The sequence below is a fragment of the Myotis yumanensis genome, unplaced genomic scaffold, assembly GCF_028538775.1.
Source record: "Myotis yumanensis isolate MYYU_CA2020_CCGP unplaced genomic scaffold, mMyoYum1.0.hap1 SCAF_1, whole genome shotgun sequence".
Taxonomy (NCBI): Eukaryota; Metazoa; Chordata; class Mammalia; order Chiroptera; family Vespertilionidae; genus Myotis; species Myotis yumanensis.
In genome coordinates, this window is record NW_027223752.1 from 30,932,097 (window position 1) to 30,956,325 (window position 24,229).

General features: G+C 45.9%; 1 protein-coding gene and 2 pseudogenes across 1 annotated transcript in view; 1 reads left to right on the plus strand and 2 right to left on the minus strand.

Moving 5' to 3' along the window:
- LOC139014636 (CBY1-interacting BAR domain-containing protein 1-like) overlaps window positions 1-9,366 on the minus strand; it is a 40,042-nt pseudogene extending 30,676 nt beyond the window's left edge.
- Window positions 6,531-6,626, minus strand: LOC139000547 (U6 spliceosomal RNA; annotated as a pseudogene).
- Window positions 9,367-10,360: 994 nt separating the features above from the next.
- DPF3 (double PHD fingers 3) overlaps window positions 10,361-24,229 on the plus strand; it is a 271,445-nt gene continuing 257,576 nt past the window's right edge. Inside the window, exon 1 of the mRNA XM_070417223.1 lies at window positions 10,361-10,392. Coding sequence (XP_070273324.1) covers window positions 10,361-10,392 — 32 coding nt within the window. The remainder of the gene's footprint in view (window positions 10,393-24,229) is intronic.

The window sequence follows — 24,229 nt, forward strand, 5'->3', positions numbered from 1 at the left end:
CCACAGATAATTCCATGAGACCCCGGAAGGAAATTTTGAAAAGACTGACTGCTTTATAAACTCAGAGCACTTATCAACAAGCCAACTGGGCTCTTGTTTTGCTATTTCGTCTAATGCCCCTTTCCCTCGAACACAGGAAAGGCCTCCCGTTTTGGCCCAAGACTATTCGCCATTCCTTATCATCTGTTCTTTTCCTTCTTTGTACCTCTTAAGCACCAACCAGTGTTCAATTTTTCATCCTCCATCTAAGGAGACAGGGGAAGGTTTTCTCAAGTGCTTACTATGCAGCAGTTGCTTTTCTTTTTATGTCACATTATCACATGTATTCCTCACAGCAACCCTTAGATTCTAAGGCTTAGAAGATTGTCAGTATCCCCAATTTACAGATGAGTAAACTGAGGTTCAGGAATAAGTCACCTGCCGGAGGTTGTGTACCTTTGTAAATAGATGAGCCGGGATTTACTTCTAAGGTTTTCTGATTTTGCTCTCTTCTGAACTGCCCTCCTTAACTGAGACTTTCAGATCCTTTAGTATTGTTGTATTATTCCTTGTCATTGTCCTTAGTTTTACCTTATGAAAGTTTAACCACGATCCACAATTTATGATAAAAACTAGCTGCCGAAACCGGTTTGGCTCAGTGGGTAGAGTGTTGGCCTGCGGACTGAAAGGTCCCAGGTTCGATTCCGGTCAAGGGCATGTACTTGGGTTGCGGGCACATCCCCAGTAGGAGATGTGCAGGAGGCAGCTGATCGATGTTTCTCTCTCATCGATGTTTCTAACTCTCTATCTCTCTCCCTTCCTCTCTGTAAAAAATCAATAAAAAAAAAAAAAAAAAAAAAAAACTAGCTACGGACATTATAAAAATGAAAATGGACCTCAATTCTGACAATATCTTCCCTGCAACCCCCATTATATCTCCGAATTAAAAAGAAAACCAACCTTGACATAGGAGTAGCTTTGGTCATTAGGGAGAAGAGGTACTTGGTTCAGCCCTCGTTTTATGAGATGCCACCCCAGCGTAGCTCATATGCAAGATGAAGACACTTACTTTTGACTTTATTTGAAAGACTGCCTCGAAACACTAAAGGCCTTCAGAATCTCTGTTAATGAGCTCATTTGTTTGGTCAGAGTTAAGTTTTACTATTTCAAGGAATTTTGCTCTGTGTTACTTGGCTTGAAGCAAGAGGCTAACATGAATGCAGAATCACCAAGTTGAAAATTGAGTTCCCTCCAATAGTCTACATTTCCTAGATGGCTAACGGAGTTCTAACGGAGAAAATGGCCGTAGAAGCTTTTGGGTTAGTGGGCTTCTGGCATTTATTATGAGTAGAGATTTAAAAAAAAAAAGCTTTATTGAGATATGATTCACATACCACACAATCCACCCATTTAAGTGTATGACTGAATGGATTTTAGTGTATTCACAGACATGTGCAACCATCACCACAGTCAATTTTAGAATATTCTCATTACCTCTAGAAGAAATCCCATATCCTTTAGCTGTCACCCTCCTATTTATTCCCCTATTTCTGCTCCTCTAGTCCTAAGTAACCACGAATCTTTCTGTTTGTATGGTTTCCCCTACTCTGGACTTTACTGTGAACAGAATCATACAGCATGTGGTCTTTGGTGACTGACTTCTTGAGTATAATGTTTTCAAGATCCATTCATGTGTGGCAAGTATCAGTACTTTATTCTTTTTTTATGGCTGAGTAATATTCCATCGTGTGGATACACCACCTTTCATTTATCCATTCATCTGTGCCATGGACATTTGAGTGTTTTAACCTTTTGGCCTGTATGAATAATGCTGCTATAAACATTCATGTACATGTTTCTGTGTGGGCATATGTTTTCACTTCTCTTAGATCTAGGCCTAAGAGTGGATTTGCTAGGTCACATGCTAACCTGTGTTTAATAATCTGTGGAACTGCCAACCTCTTTCCCACAGCAGCTGAACCATTTTACCGTCCTACCAGCAATAGACGAGGGAGGGAAACAGAAAATGAGATGCACCTAAATATATGTGTTTTAACACAGCTATGGCTAAAACTCTGCGAAAGCCAAAAGTAGCAAGTAACTTATCTGAGACCCATTTAACCCACGTAGGTTTAAATTCAGGCTACGAAATGGGTAAGATTAAAATATTGAACATCAGCTTTCTGAACAGGCTTTCTGGAAACATGATGACGTTCAGAGTTGTTGCTCATGAGCCCACTCATGTCTAGAAAATACCCCTGGTTTTCAGAATTGCCATTGAGTTCCAACTATTACAACATGGCAACTATGCACAAGTGTGTCCGTTGTGCAGGGATGAAATAGGTTAGTGAAAAAGGAGAAATCCGATGACTTTGGAAATTCAGGTACCAAATAAATCTCATTTCTTGCGTAGACCTTACTAATCCCATGCCATTGGATTCTTGCCTTTCCTCTTTACCAGAGCCAATCGCTTACATTTTGTCTCTTCTCCCAGCAGTCCCACCTCACTCATTTCCCCTGCTTGCTTCCTCTCTCATTATTCTGTTTGCGGCTCTGGACCCTCTGGGCTGTGCGCCTCTGACCCGGAACCAACGTTGCACTTGAGAAAGTTATCCGTAGGATGGCTGCCCTGTTGGCTGCGACGCCTTTAAAATGCACAGGGCTTTCTGCGGACTTCAGGAACGTGTTCTCACCTTCCTTTCTCCTCTCAAGCAGAATAGACGTGGAGTTGAGATCCCTTTGCAGCTATGCAGGCCAGAGTTCATCGCCTTGAGCTGTGAGAGAACAGAAAACATCTGCTGCAATTCAGCAGGCCTCTGCCCCCCTCTTTGCCAGAGTGTGGGGCATTTTAGGTCCTGTGGCTTCTGTCCATCATTCCTGCTTGTGGACACCTATTTTTATATGGTGGTGTGAGTATCTGCAAAACAACCAGACTTAATATGTTCCCCTGTGCCCTAGCCGGTTTGGCTCAGTGGACAGAGCATTGGCTTGCAGATCGAAGGGTCCCAGGTTTGATTCTGGTCAAGGGCACCTGCCCAGGTTTTGGGTTTGATCCCTAGTAGCGGGCGTGCAGGAGGCAGCCAATCAATGATTCTTTCTCATCATTGATGTTTCTATCTCTCTCTCCCTCTCCCTGCCTCTCTGAAATCAATTTAAAAAATATATGTTTTCCTGTGCTTGGCCCTTCGATTTCTCCTGGATGTGTCCTGCCTAATAACAGAGTAAAAGCTGAGATCATGTAAGGTGTGAGTAAGGGAAAGAGGTGTCTGGAGTGTCACCATACTTAAAGCAATACCCCACAGAAAGCCCTCTTTGGGAGCCCTCAGGGCAGTCATGTTTGCAGATGAAAAAAAAGTGTCTTTACCCAGGATATGGCAGAGGGGGTGAATTGATTTCTGCACAGGTGGATACAGACTTAAGGGAAATTGGTTTATGTTTGTCTTGGTCCAAACATGGTTCTAGCCACTCCCCATGATGGTATTGGTGGAAGGTTTCTTTTTCCTGCTCCTTCCTGTCCCTCTCTGCAGGAGGACCTTGCCAGTTGCTTTGATTTAGGATGCTGGAGCTGCCAGGATTTCAGATATGATGTCCACGTGGGTGCACCGAGGGAGGACTTGGAAAATTTGGACTTGGGAGGTAGCGGAGCATGGAAGAGAGGAGTTAGTTATCTTAAAAAATAGACATGTCAAGAGCTCTCCAAGCAGTGGCTCTATCAGGAAGGACCGAGGGGCACGTGTGATGGTCTGGTATGAGTGAGGGGGAAGTGGGGCAGGGGCCAGACTTCAGAGTCGACTGTGATTACTCCGTGTGACTTGAGTGGAGAAAGCTCCTGTATAAAAATACCCTGTCTGCAGCCTTGCCTGGTGCCTAAGATTCTAATCAAGCACTGCTTCTTCGTGTGTGTGTGTGCGCGCTGCGCGCGCGTGCGCGCGCGTTTCATTGTGTATCTCATGGAGTCTTGAACATTCCTTATGAAGATTTTGGGGTGTCCTAGAATTCCCTCTTAAGATGCAACTATCCAGGAGGGAGACTCCTGTAAGCCCATGCAGGGCGACAGGGTAGGGATTAGGAGGAAGGGATTTGGAAGAGGTTCTTGATGGAGGATGGAGTCCATAGAGAAAGGAAAAGCCTGAGGAGGGGGTTGCTTAAAAGAATCCGCCTCGGCCACTGTTTTCCCAGGGGAAGAGATTCAGACCACCATTAAGGGGGAGATTGGGAGGTGGGCCTGCTAGTAAGGCAAGCCCCTCTTTAACAAGAGGGTGTCTCAGGGCTTCATTGGCCTTCAGACATTGGCCTTGACTTCCGGTTTCCCCAGTCAAGTGGAATGGACTAATGTCATTCCCAGGAACCAGAAACCTGGCATCATCCTGGGCCACTCCCACCTCCCTCAAGCCCACAGGGAGCCAGCCACTGAATCCTACAGGCTCTACTTCCTTAGAAATTACGAACCCTGCCTCTTCCCTTCTCCGCCTTTCCAATATGAGTCCTTTAAAGTTGGGGACTGTCTTAGGTCTCTCTGTACCCCATGGCCCAGCAGATGAGATGCATGGTGGGACAGAGTAGGGAATCTACAAATGTTGACTATATGAGTGAGCTGTTCTTAAGTTATGTTTTGGATCTGGGAGGCCTTTTACCCCTTGGCTCATTTCTAAAATATACCCGACCAATGCCCTAGTTCAGTGGTCGGCAAACTCATTAGTCAACAGAGCCAAATATCAACAGTACAACGATTGAAATTTCTTTTGAGAGCCAAATTTTTTAAACTTAAACTATATAGGTAGGTACGTTGTTATTAACTTAATTAGGGTACTCCTAAGGCTTAGGAAGAACCACATTCAAGGGGCCAAAGAGCCGCATGTGGCTCGCAAGCTGCAGTTTGCCAACCACGACCCTAGTTCAATGTGACCTTTCCCATGAAGCCTTTCCCTCCCCCAACATTAGGGGTACTTGCTCCCTCCATAGAGGTTCTTTGACATATACCACTTTCCCCTTGTTTTATATCAATGTATGAAAAATCTTAATACCATGAAACCTTGAAAACCCAAAGGAATGAATGCACTCAATAAAGACCCAAGGATGTGTCCACTGGGGTTATGGGCACCATGCCAGGAGAAGGAGAGACTGGCTGGGCGGGCCACTTTTCCCTTTTAAGTCACATTAAGTAATTACTTGGCTTGCTTGTAGGGTTGGGCCTACTATCTTTATTCTCTCTCCAGATGGATGGGAATTGCTTTAGGAGGATGGTTTCCATGTCTGGTTTGTTTTTATTTCACCACCTGTGCCTAGCACAATGCCTCTCCCTCCCTCCAGTGGATAAGTGAATGAATACACTGAGTTAATGGCAAACAGCAACATTGGTTTTCTTTGGACTCTACCCTGATGTAAGAGGTTTCAGAGGTATGGCCCTAGGAACATCTCACATACTCAGAATTTGATTTCATGAAAGGAGTAAAAAACACCTCCACTCTCATCCCTAAGAAGAGAGAAAACCAGACTGCGGTTTTGATGGCCCCTCTTCAGCTCTGTGCCTAGAACATGCCAGTGCTGGTATTGGATCTCAGGGAGCCAGCATGGCCAACCAGCTGCAAAGGCCATGACTGCTTGTTTTGTGGGTGAATAGAGGGACTGAGGATGAGCTTGTTCTTCTGTTTTTGTTTTTTTTTAGAATACATTTTTTATTAATTTCAGACAGAAAAGGAGAGGGAGAGAGAGATAGAAACATCAATGATGAGAGAGAATCGTTGATCAGCTGCCTCCTGCACACCCACCACTGAGGATTGAGCCCACAGCTCAGACATGTGCCCTGACCAGGAATTGAACCCTAACCTCCTGGTTCATAGGTCAACACTCAACCACTGACCACACCGGCCGTGCTGTTCTTGTTTTTTTAAATACCTACAGGACTTAAAACTCCTTCAACCTGCAGAGTCCTCTAGGAACTGCATTTATTTTGGATGGTTTTTGTGGCACACTTCATAGGAACTCTGGTTATTTGTGAGGCCTGCGTCTCCTTCCTTTACTTCTCTCTCTTACTCTATGTGCCTTAAAAAGTCATCTGGAGCCTGGCAGGTGTGGCTGAGCGTCGACCTATGAACCAGGAGGCCACTGATCCCGGGTCAGGGTACATGCCTGGTTTGCGGGCTTGATCCCCAGTTGGAGGCATGCAGGAGGCAGCCAATCAATGGTTCTCTCTCATCATTGATGTTTTTCTCTCTCTCTTCCCCTTCCTCTCTGAAAAAAAGAAAACACACACACACACACACACACACACACACACACACATATATGAAATCTAATGCACATTTTAATTTTCTATTTTTTTCTATTTTCAAAATTGTAATTAGCTAATACCAAATAAAGTAAATACACAATTGCAAAAGAAAGCACCTTATTGTCTTAATGGTGCAAAAAAACAAGAAAGACAACATAAACTTATCCAGATTTAAAATTAGTTGTTTGTGTTGTGAGTAAATGCCATTTAAAAACATTTTTCAATAGAAAAATGATTTGTAAATCAGTTTGTAGAAGATTTAAAAACTCAATGTTTAATAGAAAATATGGAACATTGCATGAATCTGTGTGTCATTCTTGTGCAGGGGTCATGATAATCTTTTTTTAAAGCATTTTTAAAATCCTCATCTGAGGATATGTTTATTGATTTTTAGAGAGAGGGGAAAGGAGAGAGAGAGAGATTCTCATTGATTGGTTGCCTCCCATGTGTGCCCCTCCTGGGGATTGAACCCAAAACCTAGGAATGTACCCTGTTTGGGAATTAAACCCACAAACTTTTGGTGTATGGGACAACGCTCCACCCAACCGAGCCACCTGGCCAGGCAAGTCCATGATAACCTTCTCTGTATTGTTGTAATTGTAGTATAAGTGCTGGTGACGCAAGCAGGACGATTTCACTTTCTGATGTGTCATTTTATTCAGATCCCCTACATCTTTTATGTCAACAGGAAAGTATTAAATATATTTATAAAAAAATTTATCAGATATTGAACGTTTGGACACTTGACATGTATTACATCATTCAATCCTGGAAAGAGTCACATGAAGTAGGTTCTATGATTTATTGCCATTTTTTTTCTTTTTTATTTTATTTTCAAAAAATTCTTTATTGTTTAAAGTATTACATATGTCTCCTTTTTCCCCTATTGACCTCTCCCTGGCCACCCCCACCCCCCAGCAAATGCCCTCACCCACCTAGTGTCTGTGTCCATTGGTTATGCCTATATGCATGCATCCAAGTCCTTTGATTGATCTCTTACCTGTCCCCCATCCCCCACCTTCCCTTTGAAGTTTAATGGTCTGTTCGATGCTTCTCTGTCTCTGGATTTATTTCTGTTCATTAGTTTATGTTGTTCATTATACTCCACAAATGAGTGAGATCATGTGATATTTATCTTTCTCCGACTGGCTTATTTCACTTAGCATAATGCTCTCCAGTTCCATCCATGCTGTTGCAAATGGTAAGAGTTCTTTCCTTTTTTATAGCAGTGTAATATTCCATTGTGTAGATGTACCACAGTTTTCTAATCCACTCATCTGCTGATGGGCACTTAGGCTGTTTCCAAATCTTAGCTATTGTAAATTGTGCTGCTATGAACATAGGGGTGCATATGTCCTTTTATTGCCATTTTCGGATGAGGAAACATTCAAGTTGCTAAGTAAACTTGCCCAAGATTACACAGTTGGCAAGTGGGGGACTCAGGACACTTTTAACCATATGTAGCACTCACTTCCTTGCAAAATTAATGCAAAATTTAACATTCTCCAAAATGGTTCAAATTACCTGTCTCCTTTTGAGAGGTGCACACTAAGCCCCTCATAAAGTGATTGAGTGTTGACCTATGAACCAGGAGATCACGGTTTGATTCCTGGTCAGAGCACATGCCTGGCTCATAGGGGCGTGATGGCGAACCTTTTGAGCTCGGCGTGTCAGCATTTTGAAAAACCCTAACTTACGTTAGCTGGTGCCGTGTCACATATAGAAATTTTTTGATATTTGCAACCATAGTAAAACAAAGACTTATATTTTTGATATTTATTTTATATATTTAAATGCCATTTAACAAAGAAAATCAACCAAAAAAATGAGTTCGCATGTCACCTCTGACATGCGTGTCATAGGTTTGCCATCACTGTCCTAGGGGCATGCAGGAGGCAGCCAATCAATGATTCTCTCTCATCATTGATGTTTCTATCTCTCTCCTCTCCCTTCCTCTCCGAAATAAAAAAAAATATATATATATATATATATATATTTATTTAAATATATATTTAAAAAGCAAGGCTATCCTACTTATAAAAATCCTGTTTTCAAGTCATTATTTTCTCAATTCAATCATTATAAAATGTAACAAATGATTAAGTTCTGGATTAAAATTTCTCAAAGTGAAGACAGCTCTGGTCTGCCATTTTCAAGTGTGCCAGGTAGTGACAAATCAGGCTGGTTTCTGCCTCTGGGCCTTAACACAATAAATGATTATACAGGCTTAGGGTATATATTTTTGCTTTAATATGCAATATAAATGTATTCCCCCTCTCCTATTAAATCGTTAGCCTTATTCAGAGCAGGCTACATTTTCTGCTTCCTTTATCAAGGCTGCACATATTAAAATACACTGTTGTCTTCCACTATGAATTGCTGTGATTTTGATATCTCAAAGAGGCTGGTGGGAGTTCTGACTGATACTTCAGCCTCATACTTCTTGCGTCAGAATACAGTGCTTGCATTTTAATGTTTTCAAGGCACATCCCAGGCAAAGTCCTAACTTTTGAACTAACCCCTTGAAAATTTAATAAGAAAAGGATTTTTTTTTTTCAAACTTGAATTTTAGAAAAGAGGATAACTTTTCAAACTGCAAGGTGCTGTACAAAACAATCCATAGCAGTTGACTCTGCTATCAACTGGGTAGAAGGAAGGGGTTAAAATGGTCAAGTCTTACAAACATACTGAATTCAGCCCTGTTCTGTTTATTTGTAACTCTAATAGTGTATGAGTTGAATTCTGAAAGTTTTGGAACTTAAAAAAAAAAAAAAAGAGTTTTAGTTTCATTCATGGCCTGGAGAGGAGCTCTGAGAAAGGAAGTGAGAGGGCACAGCTTTGAAGAACTGGCAATTTGGCCTCTCCTCTTCCCCCTTTCCTCCCCTCCCCCACGATCTTAGCTATTTGACCTGATTCAACAACTTTGGGATGGTAGCCAGATTTCTGTATGCTGACGAGGCCTCTAATTCGGGATTTAGTGCGATGTCACCCACCTCGAGCTTCCCGACTGCCCCGCGGAAGACGGGCTTCACAGAAATCTCCCAATTTTGTCCCGGGTTCGCCAGCGAGGAGTTCACACAGACTCTGAACACCTCCAGGCACATCAGATTACTCATTAGCGAACCCTTTTCACCTTCTATCTAATAGTGAAAGGAGAGGTCAGAATCGCGAGTGCTGCTCGCCCAAAGAGGTTCTGCCCGCCCCCAGGCTAGGTAGCAGAAGACGTTTCCAAAAGCTTCCTTAAACCTTCCCTGCACCTAAGCCAGGTCTGAGAGCGAGGTCCCACTCGACTCCCCAGGCGCCCGGAATCCGATCACTGCAGCAGCTCCGTGTGTGTGTGTGTGTGTGTGTGTGTGTGTGTGTGTGTGTGGAACAGGAGAGGTGGTGGTGGGGAGCCGCGCGGGGTGACCACCGCTCATTACATAACCACAGCCCGGCTGCCAGAGGGAGCCTCCGGGCCTGACATTGAGACTTTCCAGGAGGGAGGGGAGTTGCTGTCCTGGAATCGCCAGGAACAGCGGCGGCAGTTCCAAGAAACCGAGAGAGGAAGGTGCCTGAGATAAAGAAAACACTTCAGGAATGAGAATGTTAAAAAGCCGCGGGACCCAGAGCAGTAGCAAACGGCTGGGCACGTGTAGTAATTTGTCAGATGAAGCGGCAACCTTCCAACTTTTGCCCGGGGAGCGAGGGATTTGCCCATTGGGGGATTAAAAACGTAATAGAAAAGCCAAAAACTAATGAATGGAGTTCAATGGTTTGTTGAAAATACATAAATATTTCTGTCCGGAAGCGCGAACTCTATGCAGTTGCCTAGAAAGTAGAAACAAACCAAACTCTCCCGTGCGTCTCCACTTTCCTCAATCCGAAAGAGCAGCTCGCGCGGTACTGCCCCTTTAAGACCTGCTCGCTCTCGGGCTCTACAAAAGGGAGTGACCTCTGGGCTTTGACAGCTCCCCTAATAACTACCACCGTTCAGGCTCCGCCCACCTGGCGACCAGTGGCTCCGATTGGCCAGCGGGCCGGTATCCCGTGCTCTGATTGGCTCCCCGCTTCCCCTGAGCGAACCTTTAGAACTCTGAGACAGACAATATTCTGTTACATTGTAGCAAAATGGCGACTGTCATTCACAACCCCCTGAAAGCGTAAGTAAGACTAAAAAATGTACATATTCCGCGTGGTTTCAATATGAAAAAAAAGGCGCCTTCTGCGAGCGGAGCGCTGCCAATGCACTGCGCTCGCAGGCGCCTGCAGCCGCCGCGGGGCTTCCCTCTTTTCTTTCAGCTCTTACTTCTTCATCTTTTTTCCCCCCAACACGCAGAAATGTCAGGAGATGCAATTAACAAGAAGAAAATTGTTACATTTGTGTTCTGCTTAATTGGCGCAGGGAGCGAGAGAAGGGATACCGGCGGGGAGCCCGGCGCCCGAGCGCTCTGCAGCTAGGGGGTCGCGGGCAGCTCGGGGACAACGCGGTCCCCGGAGTGCCCGGCCTCGCGGGGCGGCGAGCGCGGCGCGGGGGGCGGCCTCGCGGGGGACGGGCGCGGGGCAGGGGACGCCCGGGTGCACTTGGCTGAGCTCCGCACCTCCGGAGCCCGGGTCCCGGCCCGGCGACTCAGTCCGCCCGGGCGAGCGGACCGCGGCTGCTCGGAGTTTGCAGGGAGCTCTCCGCCTTCCGATCGCTGGCGGAGAGTTTGTGTAAACCTCCCGGAGTTGGGAGGACCGCAGGGGGGCAGCGGGTGCCGGGAGCCCTGGGGCCCAGGTGGTTGCTCGGAGCTTTCCTGCCGGGGCAGCCCCCGGAGCGTGACGGCGCTCCGGGCGGTCGCCGGTATGTCTGTGTGTCTGTGTGTGTGTGTGTTTGTGGGTGAACGGGCTGTAGTAATTAACGACTCGGCTTAACTTGGCGTGGATTTGGAAGCCAGAGGAGCTGCAGGTCTCAGGAATGGTGCTCTCGCTTCCTCCGGGTGAAAAGCCGAGGCGGGCGGAGAGGCAGCGTTTGCTCTCGGCCGGAGCGAGGGGCAGGTGCCTCTGGCCGCCGGGAGACTTTGAGCGGACGCCCAGATCCGGGACGGAGGGGGCGGGCTGCACGAGGACACGCGGGGGCCAGTCCCCGCGCCCGACAGCCAATTCCTGCCTGCCTTCCTCCGCCTTTTCATCCTGGCTTCCTTCCTTCCTTCCAGTCGGTGGAACTGCTAAGCCGCCAAGTCCGCTCGCGATCGCGGAGCCGGAGGTGGCTGCGGGAAACTAGCGTCGCTCTAAAAGGGGTGCTGTTGGCAGCGATGTTGGCAGAAGGGAGCTCCCTCCGGATCACCGCGCGACGTGGGTGGGGGTCCGCGCGGGGAGAATCGGGTCTTCCCAGCTGTCCTGGAAGCGGCGGTCGAGGGGAGGGGGAAGTGCGTGTGTGTGTGTGTGTGTGTGTGTGTGGTGTGTGTGTGTGTGTGTGTGTGTGTGTGTGTGTGTGTGGTTCGTGCCGAATCCTCGCGGGTGCGTGGCGAACACCCACCCAGATACTTTCAGCTCCGCGCAACGGCGTCCGCACCCCTAGCTCCTCCTGGAGTGAAATCCAGGTTCGCACCCGGGGGCGGAGGGGGTTAGGGGGTGGCGGCGGCAGTGGGATTCCTATTGCGAAGGAACGCTCGGGGAGAATGAAACGCGTTTGTACCAGCTCATCTCCCATCTGCAATAGGGAACAGGGGTAAGAATGTCCCAGGTCTTGGAGTTTTACATATACACGTACACACGTTAAAGCTGCTGTTAAGAGGTCTTTTGAACCTGAGGCTGATCAGAGAGCAGCGGCTCCCGGCATCCGTCCTGGCTGTGGAGGGCTGATACACTGCACTTGATCGCCACAGCCTCTCTACCCAAGAAAGAAAATGTTTTATGGCAGAACAAATGGGCGTAACTTCGCCGCATCCTCTCTCTCTCCTCGCGGCTCGCGCTGGCCACGCCGCTGATGCTGTGAGTTTTTACCGAGCCTTTGGCTGACTTGCAGTTTAGCCGAAATCACATACTCAGGTCGATGCCTCCGGGTCAATTCAAGTTAGAGGAATCTCACGTGGGCGCCAGGTTTGTTGCCTTTCGGGAAAGCGGTACCCTGGTTACCCTGGAGCCGGTGTACGCGCGGGCGGGCGCAAAGTCTCCACGCTCCAGGGTTGCGCCACTCGCTCCAGGTTTTTGTTTATGTTTTTTCCTTTTGGACCGCAGAAGGGTACGTGTTCCGGGGAGGGTGTCTGTGTAGGGTTAGAGGTGGGGGGAGGGATAGAAAAGCGGTCTGGTTAGTGGAATTAGTTATGAATTTTTATACTCGAACTTTATAATTAGAAACAGTTGCAATGGGATGCATTTGTAGTTCCGAGTCGCCGTACACGCCTACACTAGCATACACGCAACACTCCGGCCGGCTTTTTCTAGGTGGGAGTTGAGTGGTCCTTTGTAATTAGCTGCTCCTTTTTGTACCCCAGCCCCTTTCCCTGGGGGTGAGAGGGTGTAAACAATACCCCGGCCAGCCGAGCCTCCTGCAGGAGCTTTTAACCTCCTAAGGCGGGAGGAGGCACGTTGTTTTTTGGGAGACGTACACCATCTGCCTTTATTTTTTTAAACAACTTGTTTAATAAAACACCTTATTTTTCATTTGTTTTTAAAAGTTGCTGATCGGGAGACAATACACACGTGAATAAATTATGCATGGACTAAATTAGAACAAAGCGCAGAGGCTCATCAAGCCAAAAGGCTGCGTGGATGATGGTGCTGGGAGGAGGGGGTGGGGGTGGGAGGAGGATGGTTTGGAGACCTGTTTTCTTCCTCATGTGTCCCTCCTGACAATGAAACGTAGCTGAATGACATTAGCATTTTCTCTGTGTGCTTTTGAGCCTCTCTCCCCTAAGGAAAAAAAAAAAAGCCAGACACTACTGCCGCCCCCTACAGAAAGTGGTCAGGTCACACAAAGGTTTCTTCTAGGACTGGGGGGTAAAGTGGTGGTAGATAAAGTTCTGAGGATAAATGAGATCAGGTTTCATGCCACACCTCTGTAGGGCTCTGTCTGCCCTGAGTATTGGACATTTTTCATTTATACTTTCTCCATGTGGGACAGTCAGTAATTCAATAGCTCAGGTAGCTGGATGGCACAATTTGAATCTCATTGCTTTGGGGTCTTCCTTAGGAGCCCCAGCCCCTGGAGCCACATCTCCTCTCCTCCTCTCCGCAGTTTGGCTTTCTTCCTGCCTGCCTTTGATCACCCCTCAACCTTCTTTCTTATTCCTCCTCCTCGTACTCTTCACCCCCCTTCTCTCTGAAGCTGACAGCCTGGCTTCTCTTTCTGTTGTTGCCGTTAACATCTTATTACTGCCCAACAGGGCGTTAGGGGCAGAAACAGGAGCTGCCTGGACTGATCAGATCACAAAGGGGGCTCGGCAGGTGGCCACACAACCAGGCAGTCACATCTGGACAAATAGAATTTAAAAGCATAGATGGACATGTATGAAGTGTAAATGGGCATTACACGTTATTTAATTTAGCAGCTACATTGTCTGAGCCTAGATGTGTGAGTCACCTCCACTTATTACACCTATAAGCAAGATAAGGACCGTGTAATGAAGTAATTACACATGTAGGTAACATAAATATGAATTGGATAAAGGTCTGTGTGTAAATCAGTCACGTTACATATTGTGTTCTGGTTGATATCTGCATGCCTAGGAAACATAATGTTTTTTTAATATAAATTCTAATCTTACTTGCTGTCCTAGTTCAGGTAAACCACCCTTCCCAAATCCGCTATCAACACGAAACAACTTACTTTTATTAAGTTATCATGACTCTGGATTGTATGCACTTAACTGGGAATGTCTGCCACCTTCTGCCAGACTTGATTATGCACATATGAATCTATTATTATAACTGCCTGCTTAGAAAAGAATAACTGTTATTATTATTTAATTATTCCTTGTAAACCAACAGGGCTTTACCTCAAGTAACTATTTGTTTATAGAGAATGAGACCAGTAAACTAATTTCTCATGCTTATAATTGTGATCATACAAAATTGTACTAAAACTTTTTTTGCTAGAATTTTCACTTGCTTAGAGTTATTTATTTTTATCTCTGTTTAGTTATTAAGGACACAGCTCTGGGAGAATTAGATATACTTACATAGCTAAGGTCAGACAGCAGGTCATGTGTATAGATGGACCTCAAATCTTCATCTCTATACATTCTGTGATCTGGATACAGTGCATTCTAATCTGAAGTGGTTTTGTGCCTGGGAAAGTTGTGTCATTGTCAGCCACTTAGAAGCCAGACTTTGCTCTTGCTGTGGCAGGTTAGATACCAGAGACAGGGGTTAGGGGGGACGCATTCCTGGTTCTAATCTCCTCTTAGCTCTTTCTGAATGAGAGGAAGAGGGAACATTGAGGTTGGGACATTGTGAGTTTGCAGCCTTTTATGGACATTGTAGCCCCTTATGAAAAAGGACCCTCAGACATTTTAAACCAACAGATGCCTAAGAACCACCTTCTCCATCTGCTTCTGGTTGCCACTGGAGGGGGGGAAAGCGCCCTGAATTCTCCAAGCTTCATTAGCGCACATTATTTTTCAGTGGGAAGAATGTCTGGTTTGGATGAGATACCCATAAAGGAGACTAATTTCTGCCAGAACCCAAGTGGAGGCATTGTCTCAGGGTAAACCTCTGAAAGTAGCCTGGCCTGCAGACCACCTGGGAGCCACCCAGAGATCACAGTGGAATGCAGCTGCTCAGATCCATACGGTGGGCTGAAATTCAGGGGCAACTTCATTGGAGACTTATCTCCCTGACTTTTTGGAATTATGCAGGTCACTGGAATTTGGAATACATCTGAGAAAGACCATCATATCTGAAACTGCTTCAGAGCCATCTGCTCAGACAATGCAATAAAGAAAGATGTCGCAGGCAGCATGCTTTGTTTTGAGCTGGCACCAGAAAAAGAAAGGAAACTGAGTCTGCTGTTTCCGTTCTCAGTGCAGCCACACTGACTGTAGTGGTGGTGGGGGCTGGGCCATATAAAGGCAGCAGAGTCCAGGCCTGTTTTTTATCCCAACCTCTTGGGAAGTACCTTGTAGTTTTTTTCTGAGTGTACTGAGAGTCACTAGGAGACAGAAATGTAGCCTACTGTGGCAAGCCCCCGGCCAAGGAAATGCCACAGCCGTTGAAAATGGTTTTTGCCCAGGCAGGTTTCCCTTGATGGGCCTATGTGAAAGCATGACCCTAGTTTTAAGTAGTCTTTAAGTTTGTGGGTATGTAACAAGGAAAGATACAGAATTGCCTGGGCCTGGGGTGGGGATAGGTGAGTGGATAAAGACCATCGAGTGTTCTGGAACTCTGAAAAGATGATTAACACCAAGAGAGTGATGTTATGACCCATTGTAAGTTCCCAAGTTGTCTTTGGTTGGGTGAGTGACTGGGGAGAGATGAGGTGTTGTGTTTTTGTAATTTGTTTTTCTTATTGGTCCGGTTACTCGTGTTTCACAGTCTGTCAAACCATATGGATGAATGGAGCCAGCATCGTAAAACTGTCACCAAAGGAAGGTTTTTGAAGCCTGTGATTTGCATCAGAGTTTTAAAAGCAGTGGCTGGGAGGTGCTGGGGGTGGGGGAGGGGAAGGGCAGGCTGTTTAGAATTTCTATATAGAGTGTTTGCGAATAGTCATGTGTGGGGGGTTAGGCTCAGAGCTTCTAATAATGGCGTTCAAAGAGCTGACCTTGAGTCCTCCACCACCCAGGCCTCAGTTCTGAGCCTGGGGAACAAGGATGGCACAACCTAATCCTTCTTTTGCCACCCTCTCCACCATCCCTGAATCCAGAAACTGCGATCATCTCAGGCTGCTGGGAAATGAATGAGGTTTTTTCGTTGTTGTTACTCACTTCGAAAATCTGCTGTTTTTATTAACTGTAGTTGGAAGCTCCACCAGAAAAGGTTTTCCAGTCCCCAAACTTTCAGTGTGACCCTATCTCAAGTGCCATCAGTGTGGCCCTGTCTCAAGCTCTGACCCTCTTCCACATAATAACCGCAAAAACCCAGCCATTTCTGACCAATGGCTAGTCTTTTGCAGTTTTATTTATTTATTTAGTTTAGTTTAGTTTTGGTTAATCCTCACCCGAGGGTATTTTTCCATTGATTTTTAGGGAGAGTGGAAGAGAGAGGGAAGGACAGAGAGAAACGTTGATGTGAGAGAAACACATTGATTGGTTGCTCCTGCTCATGCCCTGACCAGGGCTGGCCACGGGCCGGGGAGGAGCCTGCAACCAAGGTAGGTGCCCTTGACCGAAATTGAACCTGGGACCCTTTGGCCCACAGGCTGATGCTCTATCCACTGAGCCAAAACGGCTAGGGCTTTTGCAGTTATGATGATTTCAGAGTAATGGAGGAGAAAAAGCTCTGGGAGAGGAGGCGTTGAGTTCTGCTCCAAGCCCTACCATCATTTAGCTGTGTGGTCTTATACACAGAACTTCTCTGAGCTGCATATTCCTTGTCTTTAAGATGAAGGTTATACACCTTGATTGCCCAAATTCCTTTCAGGTCAAAAACTTTGTGGCTCTTACTATGGTCAATTAGGACAGGGAGAGGACAGGGGCCAGAGTTCAAATTCGTCCTTGTTTTAAAAGTGTGACGCTAAGTGGCTAGAGCAGTGGTTCTCAACCTTCCTAATGCCGCGACCCTTTAATACAGTTCCTCATGTTGTGGTGACCCCCAATTTCATTGTTACAAATTGAACATAATTAAAGCATAGTGATTAATCACAAAAACAATATGTAATTATATATGTGTTTTCCGATGGTCTTAGGTGACCCCTTTGAAAGGGTCGTTCGACCCCCAAAGGGGTCATGACCAACAGGTTGAGAACCGCTGGGTTAGAGTGTCGGCCCCTGGACCGAAGGGTCATGGGTTCGATTCCTGGTCGAGGGCACATACCTTGATTTATCTCAATGGGTGAGGATTAAAAGTGTGGCTCTAAAGTGTTGTTAAGATGGGGATTCCTCTGTAATTTCATCTTCTCTGGTCCAGTCTTGCCACACTGTGCTACCACCTGGAGTTCTAGTCGAGATGGAACTTCCTCTCCCTTCTCAGGGCCTAAGGCTGAGGACCAGGTGGTGGTCCATTTAGAACATGGGCTTTTCTTCTGATTTTCTCTCTTGAACACTTTCCTTCTCATTATCACCCCAACCAGAGAATGGAAAGAGGAAAGAGGGGTGGGAAGACTAATTGACTTATTTTGCTTTATATAAGCACTCAGATAAAGTTTTGGTTGTGAAATTACTGAGAATATCTGCCGTTTTCTCTCACTTTTCTTTAAATGTGGGGAGGGAGAAGGGAACCAAGCAAAAGTTTTTCTCCTGGATTTCATTTGTCCACATCTCCCTGGATCTGCCCTCTCCTCCACCATGGCACCCATCCCAAGTAACATGGAAATAAAATGCTTATTTTACTTCTATCTGGGCAGCCTCAGATACCTGGCTGTTCAGTGAGCTGCAGTAGGTGGACCTGTACTGGTGTCTCACTGAGCTTTCTCTAGTGTATCCTGTATACTGCTGAGGAAATGGAGGTGCCCAGCAGACCCATCGCTGAGACTGGCTGGACCTTGGTGGGTATTGGCAGTATCTTGATTGGAATTCACTGCCTCTCCTTCAGTGATATACCTCCAGAACATCCCAGATTCCTCTGGAGTCACTATTATTAGGCTTTCCTTTGGTTGAAACCTCCCTTGGCGATTTTCTCTACACCTAAAAAAGGAAGAGGGGCTTGCAAACCCATCACAGAATTCACAGAAGCCAAAATTGTAAGACTTAGGCAGACCGCAGATAGAGGTAGCTTTTCTTTTCTTTTTTTAAAAAACTTATTTTTATTGATTTCAGAGAGGAAGGGAGAGAGAGAGATAAAAACATCAATGATGAGAGAGAATCATTGATTGCTTCCTTCTGCACCCCCCTGTTAGGGATCAGACCCGCAACCCAGGCATGTGCCCTTAACCAGAATCAAACCGGGGACCCTTTAGTCTGCAGGCTGATGCTCTATCGGATAGAGTCTATCCACTGAGCCAAATTGGCTAGGGCCAGAGGTAGCTTCTTAGTTTTTGTGGTAATTGTGGTAGAATAAATATGATATATAACTTAATATTGATAACATTTAAATGTATCATTTTAACCATTTTAAATGTATAATTCAGTGGCATTAAGTACATTCATAATGTTGTGCAGCCTTTGATACTGTGCATTTCAAAAACTTTATTTTATCAATTCCAAATAGCCCCTCCCACCTTGTAGTACTTGGTAACCACCATTCCATTTTCTATATTTATGGATTTGCCTATTCTAAGCATCTCATATAAGCAGAATCATACAATATTTGCCCTTTTGTGACTGGTTGATTTCACTTACATAGTGTTCTCAAAGTTCATCTATGTTATAGAATGTGTCAGGATGTTCTTCCTTTTTATGGCTGATTATATATATATATATATATATATATATATATATATATATAGCGCAGTTATGGTGTTTTGGCTAGGATCAAGCCTTGGACTAATGAAAGGACAGGGTCCTCTCATTGCCACGTGCAAGTCCCAGCTGGAGGGCAGGGCCCTCCCAGCACAATTATAGCCAACAGCTGTGGTAGTAAGCTTGAACCTATGGTCCAAATACGTAGCCCCACGTGCTTTGTGATAGAGTTCAGGTGCATGTAGTTGAGTAGGATTGGAACTCACGAGAATGCTGTAAACAATGTGATCACGCCCCTACTTTGCCTCGTGGCATCTGCTATAAAATAAAGACACGGCTTGTGGGCACTGGCGCTGTCTCCTCATCAGGGAGCAGCATCCCACTGAGACCCAGCTATTATTCTCTTGTCTGTCTTTTTCTTAATCCTTTCACCCCCCAACTCGGGATCACCCTTGGTCGTGCAGATATATATATATATATATATAATTTTGCTTACTCATTCATTCAATGATGGACATGGATTATTTTCGCCTTTTGGCTATCGTGAATAATGTAGCTATGAACGTGGGTAGATAAGTAGCTTTCAATTGTTTTGGGTATATGCCTAGATCCCCTTCATTTTTAGGCTCTTTAAAATGTACAGGCAACCCCACATCATAAAATAAAGAAAAATACTATTATAAAATTCAACTAATTTATTCCCCCATCCCTGTAGGAATATCATTATTTTGGGAGTTGAATGCCCTAGAAACCCAGAGACTCACTCCTCTCATCCCTAGCCACAAAGATTGCCTTCCCTTTGTCCCCTTCCCTTCCCTTCCCTAAGGGCAGGGACTCTGTGAGGGTCTGGGTTTGGGTTTGGAGAGGCTCTAGGAGCAGAGCAAAGTTACCTAGTGAGTCTTGGGGTGAAGGTCTCCTGGGCAGAGAGGTTTCATCTGGTGACAGGGAGTTAAGGGAGCATCTGGAATGACAGGACAGCTTGAAAGTCAAGAGTTAGTAAATCAGGCCTGTCTTTTTATACAGTGAAAAGAGCTGAGTCTCCTTTCTTCTCCCTTTCCCTACAACCAGCCTTGTTTACCCTCCAAGGGGCCCGAATGAAATAATGGATGTGAAAACATTTCAGAAGGTGTAAAGAACAAATGGGAGGTGTTACTAGAACTACAGTTTCCTGTAGCTGACTGAGAGTCAACAATACCTCATATACGAAACATTATTTTAATATATTAAAACTAAAATAAGTGAAAGGAATCTGCTATTACACCTCGTGTGCAATCATTGTTTCTCAGGAAATGCAAAGCCTTACTCATCCAGCTGTGTGTAAATAGACCTGGGATTGCACTGGGATTTTCCCATTGTCTGGGCTTGAAATAGGTGAGAATATGAGCTCAAGGGAAGCCCTGGTTTCATTTCCCATTGGCTGCCCTGAACGAGTCCACCTTCAAATCAGGGGAAACAGAAGCCGGAGGGCACAGGCAGCCCTTTCCTGGAACTTGGGCTTGATCACCATCCAGACTCCTCCTTCTATCAAGAGGACTCCAGGGAGGGGGAAGGGCTGAGGAGCTTGAATCTGCTCGTGAACAAGAGGAGACCAGCGACGAGAATTGATTCTTTAAAAAAAAAAAAATTTTATTGATTTTTTACAGAGAGAAAGGGAGAGGGATAGAGAGTTAGAAACATCGATGAGAGAGAAACATCGATCAACTGCCTCCTGCACAGTCCCTACTGGGTATGTGCCCGCAACCAAGGTACATGCCCTTGACCAGAATTGAACCTGGGACCCTTGAGTCCACAGGCCGACGCTCTATCCACTGAGCCAAACCGGTTAGGGCAAGAATTGATTCTTTATACAAAGTAGATTATGGAGAGCATCGTGGTGGTGGTGGTGGTGGTCACATCTCAGAATTAGACTTAGATCTTGGTTCCTAGCCTTGGAAATGCTTCAGATTCAAGCTTGCTGCAAAACGACAATATTCTTTTACTTTGTAAAGCAAATTAAGTGAAAATGTCATTCGGACTCCCATTCTCCTCAACTAGCAACTCTTTTTTTTATTTTTATATTTTTATTGATTTCAGAGAGGAAGGGAGAGGGAGAGAGAGATAGAAACATCAATGATGAGAGAGAATTATTGATTGGCTGCCTCCTCGAGCCCCCCATTGGGGATGAAACCCCCAGCATGTGCCCTTGACCGGAATCGAACCGGGGTCCTTCAGTCTGCAGGCCAATACTCTATCCACTGAGCCAAACCAGCTAGGCTCAACTAACAACTCTTTACTCATCTTTGTTTGCTGCCCGTTGAGCTCTATGAGAATTGTCCCACCTCTTTTGGACCTTTGTCATCCTGTCCTGGCCAACACTGGCCAGCCTGCCCCTCAGCACCAAGCAGCAAGGCAGCCTGCCTCCCTGCTAGGAGCTTCCACTCCAAGGAAGGCGTCTAGTGTCTGATTCTCCTCCCAGACCTTTGCTCTTTGGCAGGGCAGAGTGAGTGCCTGCACATCAGGGACCTGACTCCTCCAGGCTTCTAGGGAAACCACTGTCACTTGGGGTGGGAGTGGGGGTGGGGAGGGGAGGCAGTGTGATGCTGGGGATGGGGGAGGGCAGGGTGGATGGGGTAGTGGGAGTGGAGAGAATATATTCTCTCCTGCTAATTATTTTCCCTGAGGACTTAGCCAATGCAGAACCATCTATTATCGTGGGAGCGCTCTATGGTGGTTCTGCTTGTGATGAATGCTAAGTGGAAACAAGCAAGAAAAATTAACAGGCGGCTGCTTCTGTCCACCTAATTAAAATGCATATCCAAATGCATAATTCCTTATGTTTCCCCATGCACACACTCCCCTTCCCATCCCAATTCTATGGAGGAGAAAAAACACTTTCCCCCAGCCATTTCTCTTGATTATATTTCCATCAAGGAAGAACTGGAGAGGGTTTCCTTAGAATAGAGAAGTGCTGTTCTCGTAACATTTCTAAAATTGCTGGGTTTTTATTTAGACTGAGCCCGAAATTCTAAACTGTTTTGTTTTGTTTAAAATAAAAACTTTATCTGGTTGCAAAAAAAGGGGAGGAGGAAAGGAATAAAGAAAGAAAGGGGGAAAAATAGAAAGCAAGCAAGAAAAAAAAGTTCCCACCATTTCTGCTGACCTTTTAGTTTTGTGCTCAAAGTCTGGCTTGGATCGGCAATGAGAATTTTGAAGGTCTTTCCCATCTCTTCCTCTCCATTTCTTCTCTGGACTTTGCACTATTTCCTCCAGCCCCCAGAGCAAACATAACCCAGGGTTTTGTAGAGAGATTGGAGAAGATGCATCTACCTGTGCCCATCAGGTGGAGAGAGAGAAATAAAGCCCCAAAGCCTCTGAACTGGGGAGGAGACCAGAGATGCAGGCTTCATGGTCCCAAGTATGTTTTGAATCAAACAAACAATACCTCTCCATCCTTATCTCCCTCCCTCTTTGTTCATTGATTATTTTTGCTCCCTAAGAAAAACAACTTTATTTGGTGTCATAAAATATTTAATAAAACTGGAAACTTAAGTCACTGTTTTCAATTCAACGTCACTGCCATCTCTGTGGCAGCCCTTCCCGCTCTCCGCGCACCCCCCCCCCCCCCCCCCCGCCCCTCCCCAAAGCCCCTTGACTGCCCTCCACAGCCGCCCCAGCTGTTGATTTATCTGGGCCGGCTGGCTCAGCAGTGCATGGAGATTGCTTTTAATTAACTCTCTTCATTTTTCCCAATCTTCAGGGAGCAGCAGCCCTTTAATGATTTTAATATTTTATCTGGATTTATATCGCCTTATTTGTTGTTGTTTGACTTCTGCATTTGCTCTTCCTGCCTCTCTTCCAGACTGATATATTTATTTGCCCCTTCCCCTCGCCCCCAGGACCTTTCTGGAGAAGAGATGATGGGTTCTGAAGAAGGCCCCGCCTTCCCAAGCGTTCTGCCCTCTGCACCGGGAGAGGCGATTAGAATCTTTGTTTTAGGATCCCAGTCTCACCTCACTCAACTGAAGGAGTTCCTAAGCTTTTCATTAAAAAAAAAAAAATTCTGAATTTTAGCCCAGCCAGTGTGGCTCAGTGTTTGAGTATCGACCTATGAACCAGGAGGTCATGGTTCCATTCTGGTCAGGGCACATGCCCAGGTTGCAGGCTCCATTCCCAGTGTGGGGGGTGCAGGAGGCAGCCGATCGATCAATGATTCTCTCTCATCATTGCTGTTTCTATCTCTCTCTCTCTGAAATCAATAAAAATATATTTTTTAAAATCTAAATTTTAGAAAGTGAGGTCTCTTTTGTTTGCTGTCTCTTCGAGGGAGTGAACTGCCCTGGAGACCTGGATAAAAACTTCTTCCTGGGTTCCCCGTTAGCTGTGGTTTGAGGTCTGTCATCTTGCCAATATTTCCACCCCCCCCCCCCCCCCCCCACAAAGTTCCATGGAACTGCTGCAGGATGATGACTTTAGGGCAGGGCTGGATGTCGGTGCAGTCAAGCCTTTGTGCCACTTTATGCATCTTTAGATGTGGCTGGCATTCGCTCAGCAACTGCTTGAAAAGTAGTTGTATCTTCAGCCTGAAAGAAGCACCAGTTGCCTTCTATACTCAAGGCTGCCTTCTCCTTCAACCCTCAGTTCCCTGTCCCTGGTCCCTGTGCCTACTCCCCAGTGTGGGAAAACACACCGCCATTCATCCGTACACCTTCCCAGCTCCCTCAGCGATCCTCATTTTTGGCTGCAAAGTCTGCTCCTTCCCCCAACACTCCCAGAGAGGCCTGGCAGGCAGACCTGCGTGGGGCTAGTTTTCAGAACCAGCGTGTCCACAAAGTGCCCCTTTGGCCTCTCAGTTTGGTGGTGTGTCTTTAGGGTCACCTGTTGCTAGGCAACTGCCAACTAAAGTTTGAGCCTGATCTGAGGATTGCAGTGAATTGCCCTGGTGACTTGTATCTACGTTTAGGGACTTGGCCTTGCGATCCTGGCCCTGGGAACAGGAGGGTGAGAAGACCTTCTTCCATGTGCCTTTATGGAAAGAGGTGTTGGTTTTTCAAGACTAGCTTAGCTCCTGGCACATAGTCAGGACACACACATGTTTGTTTTGGTGATGAAAATGGTGATTTCTCCCCATCTCCTTGCACCCACCCCTTTAGTTCTGAAAACCTATGATGTGTCTGGTACTAAGCTCTATGTGGATAAAGAGATGGAAAACCATGGCTTCTGCACCACAGACTGGTGTTCAGGTTACCAGGTGTCCTTCTGAGTGTGTCTTCTTCACTTTTCCTTGGCAAGTGCAGGCCCTTTTGAGAATCCTATGCAAGTTTTGGACCAGCTCCCCAGAGAAAATGCACATAGGTGTGAACATCTGCATATGGTTTTATGGGGGTCACAGCCCATCAGTGGATGCCCTAGAGGTCCATGGGCTCCAGGTTAAGAAGCTCAGAATGAGAGATGTGAGTAAACTGGTTATCCTGAAAGCCTACTTCTGTGTCCCTGCTCAGAGAGAGGGAGACCCTCACACCTCCCCACAGTCTCACCAACTACT